Source organism: Megalobrama amblycephala, linkage group LG20 (assembly GCF_018812025.1).
Source record: "Megalobrama amblycephala isolate DHTTF-2021 linkage group LG20, ASM1881202v1, whole genome shotgun sequence".
NCBI lineage: Eukaryota > Metazoa > Chordata > Actinopteri > Cypriniformes > Xenocyprididae > Megalobrama > Megalobrama amblycephala.
In genome coordinates this window covers 31,911,753-31,929,079 of record NC_063063.1, presented here as the reverse complement: position 1 = coordinate 31,929,079, position 17,327 = coordinate 31,911,753, and the positions used below count along the sequence as shown (strand labels likewise).

General features: G+C 35.9%; 1 protein-coding gene across 2 annotated transcripts in view; it reads left to right on the top strand.

Annotated features, from left to right (window-relative positions):
- The window catches only part of vclb (vinculin b), a 41,511-nt gene extending 24,238 nt beyond the window's left edge, over nucleotides 1-17,273 (top strand). The window contains exons 7-20 of one of the 2 annotated variants that reach the window (XM_048170089.1): nucleotides 4,042-4,132; nucleotides 4,209-4,356; nucleotides 6,145-6,298; nucleotides 6,382-6,557; nucleotides 8,258-8,448; nucleotides 8,690-8,889; nucleotides 10,282-10,560; nucleotides 10,656-10,764; nucleotides 11,868-12,170; nucleotides 13,976-14,103; nucleotides 14,178-14,363; nucleotides 14,436-14,639; nucleotides 14,883-14,987; nucleotides 16,302-17,273. In XM_048170089.1, the coding sequence (XP_048026046.1) occupies nucleotides 4,042-4,132; nucleotides 4,209-4,356; nucleotides 6,145-6,298; nucleotides 6,382-6,557; nucleotides 8,258-8,448; nucleotides 8,690-8,889; nucleotides 10,282-10,560; nucleotides 10,656-10,764; nucleotides 11,868-12,170; nucleotides 13,976-14,103; nucleotides 14,178-14,363; nucleotides 14,436-14,639; nucleotides 14,883-14,987; nucleotides 16,302-16,448 (2,421 nt within the window). In that variant the 3' untranslated portion in view covers nucleotides 16,449-17,273. Of the gene's footprint in view, nucleotides 1-4,041; nucleotides 4,133-4,208; nucleotides 4,357-6,144; nucleotides 6,299-6,381; nucleotides 6,558-8,257; nucleotides 8,449-8,689; nucleotides 8,890-10,281; nucleotides 10,561-10,655; nucleotides 10,765-11,867; nucleotides 12,171-13,975; nucleotides 14,104-14,177; nucleotides 14,640-14,882; nucleotides 14,988-16,301 lie in introns of both variants that reach the window. The other variant, XM_048170088.1, reaches the window with a different exon arrangement.
- Nucleotides 17,274-17,327: the final 54 nt, after the last annotated feature.

Below are 17,327 nucleotides of genomic sequence, written 5' to 3'. Positions count from 1 at the left end.
CGTTTAGATGATCTCACGCGTTTGTCATGCTTTTCTTTTCATAATCGCCATCACATATATCAAGAAACGTTTCCTTTTCCAGTGTCAAGTCATCTTAAAAATGAAAAAAGTGCTTTTTAAATTAAATTTCATTTATACATAATTTTTTTGTCATTTTATTTTATTTAATAATATTTTAATTATATAGCTAATATGGGCAGATACATAGAACCAAAAATAGTTAAATTAATGAATTAAAAATAAATTAGACATAAAAACAATATAATATACATCTTATTGAGTGTTTTCTAAAAATTTTTTAAGGATGCACAAATATAGAAATATTGGGGGATATGTATACTACCGTTCAATTGTTTGGGGTTCAGTAAGAATTTTTTATAAGTTTCTCCTGCTCATCAAAGCTGCATTTATATGATCAAAAATACAGTAAAAATAGTGAAATATTATTACAATTAAAAATAACTGTTTTCTATGTGAATATATAGTAAAGTGTAATTTATTCCTGTGATCAAAGCTGAATTTTCAGCATCATTACTCCAGTTTTCAGTGTCACATGATCCTTCAGAAATCATTCTAATATGCTGATTTGCTGCTCAAGAAACATTTATGATTATTATCAATGTTGAAAACAGTTGTGCTGCTTCAGATTTCTATGGAAACTTGTTTCCACCACTGAATAAAAAATAAAAAAGGTAATTGTGACTTTTTATCTCACAAATTCTGACATTTTTCTCGCAATTGTGAGTTTACATCTCCCAATTATGACTTTTTTCTCAGAATTGCGTGATATAAAGTCATAATTGCGATATATAAAGTCATAATTGCGAGATATAGTCTCAATTGCAAGTTATAAAGTCAAAATTGTGAGTTATAAAGTACAATTCTGAGGGGAAAAAAATACTTTTTCTCAGAATTGCAAGTTTATATTTCACAATTCTGACTTTATAACTCGCAGTTGCAACTTTATATCATGCAGTTGTGAGAAAAAAGTCAGAATTGTGAGATAATTCGCAATTATCCTTTATTTCTTTTATTCTGTGGAGGAAACGGGCTTCCATATTTTTCAGGATTCTCTGATAAATAGAAAGTTCAAAAGCATTTATTTGAAATAGTAAAGACATTTATAATGTTACAAAAGATTTGTCACTTTTGATTAATTTAATGCATTTTTTGCATTAATTAATGCATTTATATAATTTTATTTTATATATATTTTTTATATAAAATATATATAAAATTATATAATAAATATATAAAATTAAAATATATATAAAAAAATATATAAAAATATATAAAATTAAAAAATATATAAAATTATATAAAATTATAATAAAATTATATAAATGCATTAATTAATGCAAAAAATGCATTAATTGATATATATATTTATATATGTATTTAAATTAAAATTATATAAAAAATATAATTTTTTTATATAAATATAAATTTTTACACATATATAAAATATTAAAAAAATTTAAATATGATGTAATTTAATGCATTTAATTTATTAAAAAATATATAAAATTATAACATGCAATAGAAACAATGGATAACTTCAAGATTGAACTTTTTGGACGTTTAATAAAAATATTAAGCAAACATACAGTTCAGAGTGTTTAACACTGGAGAAGGAAGCAGAGGTTTGTGCCGTGCTGGACTCACCGATGGCTCCGTTTAATGTGTCCAGTGTGTCTGTCCTGCTGTAATGTGAGCAGCACTAATCTGTCTTGTGTTTCTTTCTGCAAAGTGTTTGTGTGTGTTTAATCTTGAACTGCTCTGAGATCCTGTTTCTGTCTGAAGTGTTATAATAATACTCTGTATGTGTGAATGTGTGTGTGAATGCAGTCTATCTCTCATCACTGTAAGTATTCACTATAATAATAATAATAATTTAAAACTCTAATATTGTCAGAATGAAGTGCTGACTAATACCAGTTACCTGAGCTGACCAGCTTTGGTCATTTCCTGACCTCCCACCATCATCCTGCCTCCGCTCTCTTTACCTCCAGTGTAATCTGATGAAGGAATCTGCTTAAACCAGCCCTATTTGCTGCTCTCATCTGGTTTAAGCTGGTTTATCTGATCTCTCTGTGCCCTAAATCTCTCTATCTGAGCCCAGAAAACCACCTTACACTGGTTTAAGATGTTTTATAAGCAGGGTACCATCAATAAATGTGTAAAAAAATGAACCTAGACACAGACGATACATAGCCCAGGATTTCAGAAGAAGCTGGTCTGGCCATTGGCAGCATGTGTTGAGCTGTGGTACGTGTGAGTGTGTTTCTTCATTAGAGGAACTTTGAGGTTTGTGGGTTTTAGTCTGATGCTACGTGTTAAAACGGCTCATCTCTGAGGATGTGATGTGATGCACTAGAGATGGACTGAAAAAGTGTTGCACCATCAGCCAATCAATCTCACTGTGTGTGTGTGTGTGTGTGTGTGTGTGCGTGTGTGTGTGATGTGTGAAACTGTGAGTCAGTATTAGGAAACAGCGGCTGACGACTCTTAACCAAAAAAGGACATACTACTAACTCTCTCTCTTTCTCTCTGTTCAGTAAACTCTCAACTCATTTAAATAAATCCAGTTCATTTCAACTTGCTATATTGCACTATAATCACACAGCAAGTCAGTGAAAACAGTTTTAGTTTGTATATTTAATTTAATCTATATAATATAATTTATTTTTATGTGTGTAATTACATATACATATATATATTAGGATTAGGGTTGAATTGAATTAAATAATTTATGGCCACGCCCCCTACTTTTGATTGGCTCACTCCCTCTCCTCCCCCATCATGAGTGACCACGCCCCCTACTGCTGATTGGCTCACTCTCTCTCCCCTTCCCCATCATGAGTGACCACGCCCCCTACTGCTGATTGGCTCACTCTCTCTCCCCTTCCCCATCATGAGTGGACACGCCCCCTACTTTTGATTTGGCTCACTCCTTCTCCTCCCCCATCATGAGTGACCACGCCCCCTACTGCTGATTGGCTCACTCTCTCTCCCCTTCCCCATCATGAGTGGACATGCCTCCTACTTTTGATTGGCTCACTCCTTCTCCTCCCCCATCATGAGTGACCACGCCCCCTACTGCTGATTGGCTCACTCCCTCTCCTCCCCCATCATGAGTGGACACGCCTCCTACTTTTGATTGGCTCACTCCTTCTCCTTCCCCATCATGAGTGACCACGCCCCCTACTGCTGATTGGCTCACTCTCTCTCCCCTTCCCCATCATGAGTGGACACGCCCCCTACTTTTGATTTGGCTCACTCCTTCTCCTCCCCCATCATGAGTGACCACGCCCCCTACTGCTGATTGGCTCACTCTCTCTCCCCTTCCCCATCATGAGTGGACACGCCCCCTACTTTTGATTGGCTCACTCCTTCTCCTCCCCCATCATGAGTGACCACGCCCCTACTGCTGATTGGCTCACTCTCTCTCTCCTCCCCCATCATGAGTGGACACGCCCCCTACTGCTAATTGGCTCACTCTCTCTCCTCCCCATCATAACTGGACACGCCCCCTTCTACTCATTGGCTCACACTCTCTCCTCCCCCATCATGAGTGTACACGCCCCTACTGCTGATTGGCTCACTCTCCACTTATTTAATTTAATCTATATCATATAATTTAATATATTTTTGTATGTGTGTAATATTATTTATATATAATATATATATATATATATACACACAGTAAAGCACACATTTAATGACAAATGTCTAGCTAAGTTGTGATCTGAGTGACTTGCATTTTCAAAAATCAGAAAACATATGAAAACAGAATAAAAAATGTGAGATTTAGTATGATATTTATTTTTCTCCATTCACAGTCATTCAAATCTGTCACGTGAAATATGAAGAAAAAATTGTGTTTGTGTATGAATGCTGACTGAGTTCATTGAGGTCGTGCTTATTAATAAATCGCACAGATATCTGACGAAATAAGAGCAGCCTGACTCACAGGACGTCCTGATGTGAGATTTGACGTGTTGGAATGTGTGTTTTATTCTGTGTGGATGTCGTCTGCAGGACACCGAGGCCATGAAGAGAGCGCTGGCTCTGATCGACTCCAAAATGGCCCAGGCGAAGAACTGGCTCCGAGACCCGCACGCCCAGCCAGGTGCGTTTCTGTCAACACGTCCCATCAAATAATCAGATGTTGAAAGTGTCAGTTTGCTGATGTCGTGGCGTTGCAGGTGACGCAGGCGAACAGGCCATTCGTCAGATCCTGGACGAGGCGGGTAAAGTTGGTGAACTCTGTGCTGGGAAAGAGAGACGAGACATTGTGGGAACAGCCAAAACACTTGGACAGATCACGGAGCAGGTGTCCGAGATGCGGGCCAGGTATGTCGACCCGTCGGGAGGATGAGTTTGAACCCCAGGGCCCAGTTGCATAAACTTAGCTTCTATGTTAAAGGTGCAGTAAGTGATTTCTGAGAATCGTTGTTGAACACTGTCAACCCACACAGACACACCCCTCCCTTCATTGCTCCGCCCCCAAAATGCACAAACACACATGGATGTCTCTTTATCATAGCTGAAGTGCAACAAAATAATGATATGTGATAAAGTGGACACACCTCCCTGCTGCTGATTGGCTCACTCTCCTCCCCCATCATGAGTGGCCACGCCCCCTACTACTCATTGGCTTACTCTCTCACCATCCCCATCATAAAGCGACACACCCCCTTTTGCTGATTGGCTCACTCCCTCTCCTCCCCTATCATGAGTGGACACGCCTCCTACTTTTGATTGGCTCACTCCTTCTCCTCCCCCATCATGAGTGACCACGCCCCCTACTGCTGATTGGCTCACTCTCTCTCCCCTTCCCCATCATGAGTGGACACGCCCCCTACTGCTGATTGGCTCACTCTCTCTCCTCCCCATCATAAGTGAACACGCCCCCTTCTACTCATTGGCTCACACTCTCTCCTCCCCCATCATGAGTGGACGTGCCCCTACTGCTGATTGGCTTACTCTCCACCCCCATCATAAAGCAACACATCCCCTGCTGCTGATTGGCTCACTCTCCTCCCCCATCATGAGTGGACACGCCCCCTACTGCTGATTGGCTCACTCTCTCTCCTCCCCATCATAAGTGGGCATGCCCCCTTCTACTCATTGGCTCACACTCTCTTCTCCCCCATCACGAGTGGACACGCCCCTACTGCTGATTGGCTTACTCTCCACCCCCATCATAAAGCGACACACCCCATGCTGCTGATTGGCTCACTCTCTCTCCTCCCCCATCATGAGTGGACATGCCCCCTACTGCTGATTGGTTCACTTTCTCCTTATCCAACATAAAGCGACACGCCCCCTGCTGCTAATTGGCTCACTCCCTCTCCTCCCCATCATAAGTGGACACGCCCCCTACTACTGATTGGCTCACTCCCTCTCCTCCCCATCATAAGTGGACACGCCACCTACTGCTGATTGGCTCACTCCCTCTCCTCCCCATAAGTGGACACGCCCCCTACTACTGATTGGCTCACTCCCTCTCCTCCCCATCATAAGTGGACACGCCACCTACTGCTGATTGGCTCACTCCCTCTCCTCCCCATAAGTGGACACGCCCCCTACTGCTGATTGGCTCACTCTTTCTCCTCCCCCATCATAAGTGGACACGCCCCCTACTGCTGATTGGCTCACTCTTTCTCCTCCCCCATCATAAATGGACACGCCCCCTACTGCTGATTAGTTTATAAAAGGTAATATTAAAAGTATATTTTAATCAAAATAATATTAAAATATTTACATTTAAGTATTAACTTTTAAATATTTTTAACTATAAAAACTTTAAAAAATATTTCTTTAATAATAAAAATATTTACGTTAAAATATTTTGTTTATCAGAGATAATATCAAAGGTATGTATGTCTAAATATTTTTTAATCAAAAATAATATTTAAATATTTTTATTATTATATTATCCTTAAAAAAATTAATCAGAAGTACAATTTAATTTGAATGCCGCACGGATTAAAGCAAAACGAATATATTTGGTCCCATTAGTGGTGTAGAATTAATTAATTCAGAACCATCTGCAGATTTGTTTTCTTGAGAAAGCTGTTAGCATGAAAGTTTAATCGTGTTTTTGTGTGTGTTTAATGTGTTTAATCTGTGTCGCAGGGGTCAGGGCGCGAGTCCAGTGGCCATGCAGAAAGCACAGCAGGTGTCTCAGGGTTTGGACGTCCTGACGGGGAAAGTGGAAAATGCGGCACGTAAATTGGAGGCCATGACCGGCTCGAAACAAGCCATCGCCAAGAGAATCGACGCCGCTCAGGTGAGCCTGTTGATCCTGTTTGGATGCATCACACTCCTCTCTAAGCAGTATATTGAGTGCCGTTTCTGTTTTGTGGATGACAGAGCTGGCTGGCGGACCCTCACGGAGGTCCGGAGGGAGAGGAGAACATCAAGGCTCTTCTGGGAGAAGCGAGGAAGATCGCAGATCTCTGCGAAGATCCCAAAGAGAGAGAGGACATCCTGCGCAACATGGGCGAGATCGTGGGTCTCACCGCCAAACTCTCCGAGCTCAAGAAAGCGTACGTATATCTCTGAACATCTTGACTTTGAGTTGAAGTCTTTGTGGGGATTCTTGGCTGGAATCTTTGGAATATTAGCATTATGTTCCACTGCTGCCCACACGGGGAATCCTGCTTTTCCATTGTTTGACTGTTTGACGGTAGTCAAGCAACGGTTCTGTACATTGTGTCAGATGAGCTGCTGTGTGTACTTGTGTATTTTAATGTTTGTTTAATTTATTCATTATAATTTAATAAAATAAAAATAATATTTAAATAATTATAAGTATTTGTTTAAATATTTTTATCAAAAATAATATAATTTTTTTTATACAAAATATATATATTTTTAAATGAAAAATATTTATTTATTTTTTAATCAAAGATAATCCAAAAATATTTACATTTTTAAATATGCTTATCAAAAAAAGTTTAAATGTTCTATTATATTTTTTTAAATATTCAGAAGTACATTAAATTGTGTGTTAGTGTACTTAGTTTTCTTGTTACTAAGTTCTTCAAGAACAACAAGGTATATTTTAAAGATTTGATGGCATTAATCAGGCAAAATAATCCAGTTATTATTATTATTATTATTATTATTATTATTATTATTAAATGTATTTATTTATTTTTTTAGTTTAAAGTACAATAGTATTATTACTACAGTAATGCATTTCTTATTTGATTTAATTTTTATAATTTAATAAAATAAAAATAATATTTAAGTAATTATCTAAAGTAAAAGTAAAAATCTAAAATATTAGATTTTTTCACAAAATATTAAAAGTATGTTTAAATATTTTTTTTTTTAATAAAAATAACATTTACATTTATTTTTTAATCAAAGATAATACAAAAATATTTACATTTTAGATATGCTTATCAAAAAAAGTTTAAATGTTCTATTATATTTTTTTAAATATTCAGAAGTACGTGTTAATGTACTGTAGTTAGTTTTCTTCTTTCTAAGTATTTTTGATGGCATTAATCAGGCCAAATAATCCAGTGATTATTATTTTTTTTTTTTTTATTTTTACTTTACATTACAATAGTATTATTACTACAGCAATGCATTTCTTATTTGATTTAATTTTGTATAATTTAATAAAAATTAGTAAATTAATAAATTAATAAAATTAATACAAAATATTTAAATTATAATTATTAAAATATTTGTTTTTACAAAATATTAAAAGTATTTAATTTTTTTTTTTTTATAAAAATATTATTTAATTTTTTTTTTAATCAAAGATAAATTAATTATATTGTAAATATGCTTATCAAAAAATGTTTAAATGTTCTATTATATTTAAAAAAATATTCAAATTGTGTGTTAGTGTACTTAGTTCCTCAAGAACAACAAAGTATCTTTTAAAGATTTGATGGTCCAGTGATGATGATGATGATGATGATTATTATTATTATTATTATTATTATTATTAAATTTTGTAATTATTTTACTTTACAGTACAATAGTATTATTACTACAGTAATGCATTTCTTATTTAATTTTTATAATTTAATAAAAAATTTAAAAATATATGTATATTTAAATAATAATAATAATAATATTTATTTTTATTACTATTATTTAGATTTTTTTTCTTCCCCCATATACCCAGAGACTAGATTTCAGAGGAAACTAGTCCTGCTTGAATGAGACTTTCATGGACTTTCGTATATTTTTTGCACTAAATGATTTCCTCATCTGTGTTCAGAGGTAAGGGCGATACCCCTGAGGCTCGAGCGCTGGCCAAGCAGATCGCCACAGCTCTGCAGAACCTTCAGTCCAAAACCAGCAAAGCCGTGGCCAACACTCGCCCGGCCAAAGCAGCCGTTCACCTGGAGGGAAAGATCGAGCAGGCTCAGAGATGGATCGACAACCCCACGCTGGACGACAGCGGAGTCGGTGCGTCTCTCATGAGCCTCTCATGTGTCAATATGGCATCTACATTACCCTGTTCACTTTAAAGGGGACCTATTATGCTCCTATTAAGTCTCGATGTTGTTTTTGTGCTCTACTAGAACAGGTTAATTATTTTCCTCATTGCAGCTCCTCTCTTCCCAGTCTGTCAGTAACGCTCTGTTTAGTTCCTGCAAACAGCAACATCACACACTAAAGAAAGTCATTTGGTCATGTGTACCTGTAGGTCAGGCTGCTATTCGTGGGCTGGTTGCCGAGGGGCGTCGCCTGGCCAATGCGTTGCCGGCGTCTCAGAGGCACGAGCTGCTGGGTAAATGTGAGGAGGTGGAGCATCTGATGGCTCAGTTAGCCGAGCTGGCGGCCCGCGGAGAGGGAGACGGTCCACAGGCCCGCGCCATCGCTCAACAGCTGCAGGACACTCTCAAAGTAAGACGTCGTTCGGTGAAGATCGTGACACTCTCATGCTCACAATACAGAAGCTCTTCCCAGCTCAGCCAAAAATAACTCCAAAAACAACATTCAGAAATATTCTCACATCCTCTCACAAATATTCTCATATACATGTAAACACGTATTCATTTTTTAATGACATGATAAATTACAGTGTGAACTCATAACAGAGCTATTTTAGTATTATTTATTTGTTTTTATTAATTAATAGTTTGAATTATAGTTTGAATTTATATATATATTTTTTTACATTTAGTTTTTTTTTACATTTAATTTATTCTTTATTTTTTCTTTTATTATTTTTTCTTTTCTTTTATTTTATTTTCTTTTATTTTCTTTTATTTTATTTTATTTTATTTTATTTTATTTTGAGTAATAATCTTTTAATGTCGGAAGAGATTCTATCCATCTACAGTATCTATCGATTTATTTGTATAAATGTGACAAATGTGACATATATATATATATATATATATATATATATATATATATATATATATATATATATATATATATATATATATATATATTAATTTTAATTTTGTTGAATAATTTAATATTTAATTAATTTAATTTTATATTGTATTATATTTTTTTTATTTTTTTTATTTACATTTTTTTTATTTTATTTTATATTGTATTATTTTATTTTGAGTAATAATCTTGTCAGATGAGATTCTATCTACAGTATCTATCGATTTATTATTGAATAATTTTTTTATTTATTTAATTTTGTATTGTATAATTTTTTTACATTTTATTTTACATTTTTGCAATTTATTTTTTATTCTAATTTATTTTTTTATTTTTTATTTTTTTACATTTTACTTTTTGTTTTTAGTTATATTGTATATATATATATACAATATCAACACGGTAACAGATCATTTACATAGAAAGGTCTTAAAGGGACAGTAGCAAAAGTAATCTGTTTATGTATAAAGGTCAAAGAGAGAGTGGAAAATTATCATGAAAACTAGATTATGATACCAGAAACTTTGACTAATTTGTGAACTTATAAAAGGTGGACTTCACATAAAAAAATAATTGATAAGTGTGGAAAACAGTCCCTTTAATGTACATGCATGTACATAATTATCACTAATTGTTTAAACAAAATTGTGATAAATAAATGCATGAAAACAAAAACAACCCAGCATCATATTCAGTATCAAACTTGCAGAATGATACAGTAAAGAGCGCCACCTGCTGGTGAGTGATATGAATCTTCCTCTAGACCACAGCAGCAACTCATATTAGAATGATTTCTGAAGGGTCATGTGACACAGAAAACTGGAGTAATAATGCTGAAAATTCAGCTTTGATCACAGAAATAAATTACATTTGAAAATATTTTGTTTGTTGCAGGAGCTGAAGGGTAAAATGCAGGAAGCCATGACACAGGAAGTGTCTGACATCTTCAGTGACACGACCACACCGGTCAAACTATTGGCCGTAGCAGCGACGGCCCCTCCAGACGCGCCCAACAGAGAGGAGGTGTTTGAGGAGCGGGCCGCGAACTTTGAGAATCACGCGGGCCGTCTGGGCGCCACAGCGGAGAAGGCAGCCGCCGTCGGCACGGCCAACAAGAGCACGGTGGAGGGAATCCAGGCCGCCGTCAAATCGGCCAGAGATCTGACGCCACAGGTAACAGAGGAACAAGCTCTTACTGCAGTTCCTCAGGTTCTCCACACGAGGTATTGATGGTGAATAAGTGTAATTCTTTACGGTTTGTCCTGCAGGTCATCTCCGCTGCTCGAATCCTCCTGAAGAATCCTGGAAACCAGGCGGCTTACGAGCACTTTGAGACCATGAAGAATCAGTGGATCGACAATGTTGAGAAAATGACAGGTGACATATCTATCTATCTATCTATCTATCTACCTATCGATCTATCTATCGATCTATCGATCTACCGATCTATCTATCTATCTATCTATCTATCGATCTATTTTATTTTACATTTAATTTTTTTCTTTATTTTTTATTTTATTATTCTATTTGTTTTATTATTTTATTATTTTATTTTGAGTAATAATCTTTCAGAAGATTTGAGAAGACTATGTCAGAAGAGATTCTGTCTACTGTATCTATGTATGTGTTTATTTTTATTTTTTAATTTTATATTGTATAATTTTATATAGTTTTTTATTTTACATTTTATTTTTTACTTTTTTATTTTTAATTTATTTTATATTTTATTTTATTTTATTTTTAGTAATAATCTTTTTTTATGTCAGAAGAGATTCAATCTATCCATCTATTTATCTGTAGTGTCTATCGATTTATTTGTATAAATGTTAATTTTGTAATTATTTAATTTTAATTTTATTTTATATTGTATAATTTTATATTGTTTTTATTTTACATATTATTTTTTATTTCTTTTTATTTTATCATTTTAATTTATTTTGAGTAATAATCTTTGTCAGAAGACCTTCTATCTGCCAATTTATTTGTATAAATGTTTATTATTTAATTTAATTTGAATTTTATATAGTATTTTTAATTTACATTTTATTTTTTTCCTTATTTTACATTTTTTACAATTCATTTTTTAATCTACTGTATTTATTTTTAATCATTTAATTTGTTTACATTTTATTTTTAATTCATTTAAAATTTATTATTTTATGTTATTTCAGTAATTATCTCTTTATGTCAGATGGGATGCTATCAGTACTTGACTTACAAATGGTTATTTTAGCCAGAAAGTTATCCCAAAAAAAAAAAAAGATTTTTTTTTGCTTTGCTTAATTACAGTATTTGACAGATCAAAATAAATTGAAATAAATTATGTGAAAAATAAATAAATAAATAAATAGGTTGAAATCAAAGTTTGTCCGAATAGTCTGAATAGGAATATTCTGTTTACTGTTGTTTATCATTTTCAGAAATCATCTACAGTCATTTAAGCTATTTGAACAAACCCTGACTGTCTCTGTGTTTCTCAGGTCTGGTGGATGAAGCGATTGACACCAGGTCTCTGTTGGATGCATCAGAAGAAGCCATTAAGAAAGATCTGGACAAGTGTCAGGTAGCTATGGCCAATCACCAGCCTCAGATGCTGGTCGCCGGGGCAACCAGCATCGCCCGACGAGCCAATCGGATCATGCTGGTGGCAAAACGAGAGGTGGAGAACTCAGAGGACCCGAAGTTCAGAGAAACTGTGAAAGCGGCTTCCGACGAGCTCAGCAGAACCATCTCACCGATGGTCATGGACGCCAAGGCCGTGGCCGCCAACATACAGGACCAAGGTGAGACACGCAGAAAGAAGTTAACTTCATTGTGGAAGCCGCTAAATGATAGAGACTTGTAAGTGGGCTTTTTGAATTGGGCCACAAAGCAACCACCCAGATTCCCTTTGGTTGACAAAAGCCATTTTAGGTGCTTCTTCCCATTAAGTTCGGGAAGATGGTTTGCGCATGTTGCGTTTCCAAATACATGTTAAGGCAGCCCAAACTCAGAGATGGAGAAGCATTAATTGCGAATCAAAATGCAAGACACTGAAAAGACCAGCAGGAAATGCACCGATAGGATTTTTTTAGGCTGATACTGATTTTAAAAAATAGTTACTGAAAGGATTTTTTGGCCCGATACCAATACCGATTTTAAAAAACAATTATCGGCAGATTCCGATACTGATACCGATATTCGTCATTTTCTCTCTTATTTGAGAGTAAGTACCGATACCAATACCGATTTTAAAAAACAATTATCGGCAGATTCCGATAATGATACCGATATTTGTCACATGCTTTCTTATTTGAGAGCAAGTGCCGATACCAATACCAATTTTAAAAAACAATTATTGGCCGATACCGATATTTATTTGTCATTTTCTTTCTTATTTTAGAGCAAGTGCCGATACCAGTACTGATTTTAAAAAACAATTATTGGCCGATTCTGATACCGATACAATATTTATTTGTCATTTTCTCTCTTATTTGAGAGTAAGTGCTGATACCAATACCGATTTTAAAAAACAATTATCGGCAGATTCCGATACTGATACCGATATTTGTCAGTTTCTCTCTTATTTGAGAGCAAGTGCCGATACCAATACCGATTTAAAAAAAAAAAATTATTGGCCGATACCGATATTTATTTGTCACTTTCTTTTTTATTATAGAGCAAGTGCCGATACCAATACTGATTTTAAAAATACAATTATTGGCCGATTCTGATACCGATACCGATATTTATTTGTCAGTTTCTCTCTTATTTAGTAAGTGCTGATACCAATACCAATTTTAAAAAACAATTATTGGCCGATTCTGATACCGATATTTGTCACTTTCTCTCTTATTTGAGAGCAAGTGCTGATACCAATATCAATTTTAAAAAACAATTATTGGCAAATTCTGATACCGATAACAATATTTGTCACTTGCTCTCTTATTTAAAGTTTTGTCATTAAAATAGTGTTTTGACAATGTTTTAAATCGCAATCTGCAATCTGTTATACTAGCTAGTTTATTGCTGCATCATCAAATAATTTAACATTTAACATTCAGCAGGCCAACATAAATACAAAAATTCAACAGAACAAAGATACATATGAAATACATATGCTGCACGGATCCAACATACTCTTACACAAGCGTTTTATTTCTCAGCTGTTTACGTTCATTTAAGACATAACCGACTATGTTTACAATGATACTCCCCAAGACGGCCATTTTGATGTAATTTTGTGTGAATTAGAAGAAGCGAAAGACAGAACCATTCAGTATTTGCACACTGTCTTGAGATGCTAGGGACTAGGGATGCACCGAAATGAAAATTTTGGCTGATACCGATAACCGATAATTCTTTATATTTGAAAGCCGATAACCGATATATTAACCGATAAATCTAAATCAAAGTACACCAAATTTTCTTATCGGCTCAATTCTAATAACATTAAAAATGAACATACATCATGAATAAACCATCGGTTTGTTATATCGGCCTTTTTCATGCTTTAGCCGATATGCCAATGGTTGAAAATTGATAAAAAATCGGACGATAAATATCGGCAGCTGATATATCGGTGCATGACCATTGTCTTCCTTGACAGGCCTTCAGAGGGGCTTCCTGGACTCTGGATTTAAGATCCTGGGTGCCGTGGCTAAAGTCAGAGAGGTGTTCCAGCCACAGGAGCCAGACTTCCCTCCTCCTCCTCCTCCAGACCTGGAGCACCTGCAGGTCAGTTTCACTGCAGACACATGGCATGCATTTATTGCACAAGCAACATTTTATGAATGCCGGTTCTTGTTCAGATAAGCGACAATGCCGCCCCGCCAAAACCGCCCCTGCCGGAGGGTGAAGTGCCTCCTCCCAGACCTCCACCGCCTGAGGAGAAGGACGAGGAGTTCCCCGAGCAGCAGGCTGGAGAAATGGTCAGCGAACCCATGATGGTGGCCGCCCGACAGCTGCACGACGAGGCCCGCAAGTGGTCCAGCAAGGTCAGTCTCGTTGAGTCTTGCAGAATGGGTTCGTATCCATGTGGGTTATTAAACAATGTTTGTTTTTTGCAGGGTAATGACATCATCGGTGCCGCTAAGCGCATGGCTCTGCTGATGGCCGAGATGTCTCGACTGGTCCGAGGAAGCGGCGGGAATAAGAGGGCGCTCATCCAGTGTGCCAAAGACATCGCCAAAGCCTCCGACGAGGTCACGCGCCTCGCCAAGGAGGTCGCCAAGCAGTGCACGGACAAACGCATACGAACCAACCTGCTGCAGGTAATAAGAGCAAAGCGCTGGTGAAGTAAAGTCCATATGGTGACTGCTAACAAATGGGTTGATGTGGTTGGATGGAAGTGCATGGAAATGAATGAGGGCAATCACAAATGAAGCACTACTGCACTACTAAAATGGACTCGGAAGAGATGTGAACCAACTTTTTGAACCAGGGACAGTGAGAATGCACTTTATGACTGTTTGTCCTTGCACATTTTGAAGGCGTTTTTGTGTGTCTTTCTGTAGGTGTGTGAGAGGATTCCTACCATCAGCACACAGCTGAAGATTCTCTCCACTGTGAAGGCCACCATGTTGGGACGCACCAACATCAGTGAGGAGGAATCGGAGCAGGTCAGATCTCACTCTCTGCTTGTTGCTGTTTCTCATTTAAAATCATGAAACCTGTCTAAATTAGGGATGCAGGATATATCGGCCACCATATCGGTTTCGGCCGATATATATGTTCAATTTTAATGTTATCGTTATCGGCACAATAAGAAAATTTGGCCGATATATTAAAGCTGATATATAATGGATTATTTAATGGAGAGAATTTTGTTTTTGTAATCAGGCTCTCAAAAATTAAAAATAAAAATTTGGATTTAGATTTATCGGCCAATATATCGGTTATCGGCTTTCAAATATAAAGAGTTATCCGTTATCGGCCGATATATGTTTGGTTTTAATGTTATTGTTATCGGCACAATAAGAAAATTTGGCCGATATATTAAAGCCGATAAATAATGGATTATTTAATGGTGAGACTTTTGTTTTTGTAATCAGGCTCTCAAAAATTAAAAATAAAATATTTGGATTTAGATTTATCGGTCAATATATCGGTTATTGGCTTTCAAATATAAAGAGTTATCCGTTATCGGTTATCAGCCGATATTGGGTTTTAATGTTATCGTTATCAGCACAATAAGAAAATTTGGCCGATATATTAAAGCCGATAAATAATGGATTATTTCCTTCAGCTGAAACACTTCAGATGTGCACTGTTCACCATGATGTTTTTGAATAGCTTGAAATATGATTGAAATCACATCAAAAATGAAAATAAAGTTAAGTTCAACATGTGCAGAACAAGTCTGTCATATAAGATACATAATATTATAATGAGAACATTATAATTGTGTGTTTGGGACATGGATTTTAATGGTGAGACTTTTGTTTTTGTAATCAGGCTCTCAAAAATTAAAATTTGGATTTAGATTTATCGGCCAATATATCGGTTATCGGCTTTCAAATATAAAGAGTTATCCATTATCGGTTATCAGCTGATATATGATATATACATTTTTAATGTTATCATTATCGGCACATATAATTGTGTGCTTCAGACATGGCCATTAATGGTAAGACTTGTTTTTGTAATCAGGTTCTCAAAAATTATATAATCGGTTATCATATCGGCCAATATATGTTAATTTTTTATATTATCGTTATCGGCACAATAAGAAAATTTGGCCGATATATTAAAGCCGATAAATAATGGATTATTTCCTTCAGCTGAGACACTTCAGATGCCACGATGGTTTTGTATTTAGATTTATCGGCCAATATATCGGTTATCGGCTTTCAAATATAAAGAATTATCGGTTATCGGCCCAAATTTTCATATCTGTGCATCCCTTGTCTAAATGCATGCTGGTTCTCTTGTAGGCCACAGAGATGCTGGTCCATAATGCTCAGAACCTGATGCAGTCCGTGAAGGAGACGGTGAGGGAAGCCGAGGCCGCGTCCATCAAGATCCGCACAGATGCCGGATTCACCCTGCGCTGGGTCCGCAAGACACCCTGGTACCAGTGAGGGAAGAACCAGTGCAAATATCCCAGCATGCACTGGGGGAAGCATTTGAGTCCAGGTCATCAATGTCAATGCAGACGTCTCATCCACCTCGTGGACTAAACTATTCCATTATCAAAACTGTTGTTCTTGAATGTCATTGAGTGTAAAAGAACTGTGCTCCATTGTTTTTCTAATTTGAAAAGAATGATTTATTTCGTTTTTATGGATCCTGGTTAGGAGGGAAAATTCCACAATGTTCATTATTTTCATATATATATATATATATATATATATATATATATTTCTCACCAGCCTTGTTTTCACACTTTGAATGTATTATTAAATGTCACCAACAAGCAAAAACACAAGCACAGAATTTGGATTATAAAATCCTCATAATGTGGTTTCTGATGCAAAGTGTTGATGACAGCATATCATTTCCCTAATGTTGGTCACTGGTTAGTGGATTAGTTGACACTTTCATTCAGGGATGACGCTGCAAACTCTCGATACAAGTACTGAAATGAAGAGGTAATCAAAGCTATGACCTGGTGCTTCCTGTAATCTATGCCAAACCAGTCCCATTATATATCCAGACACAAAACACACACTGCCATCCTCGTATTTCCACTATGACATCACTGTGCTAAATACACTACTAAAATCTCTTGCAGAATGCACACTCAAGTATATTTATATGAGTGAGAATTTGCTCTTTGCATATATTTGCCTTTTATATCATTGAGGAGACCAGCAGATTTAATGTAAATAATGTGTTCATCTTTAAAGACAGCCTGTAAGACCTAATGTGCCTTGTCATAATAAAAGAACTAATTATCAGCTGAATCATATGTGTGGGACTATATTTGTTGAAATTATCTTTTTTAATGGAATTCAACA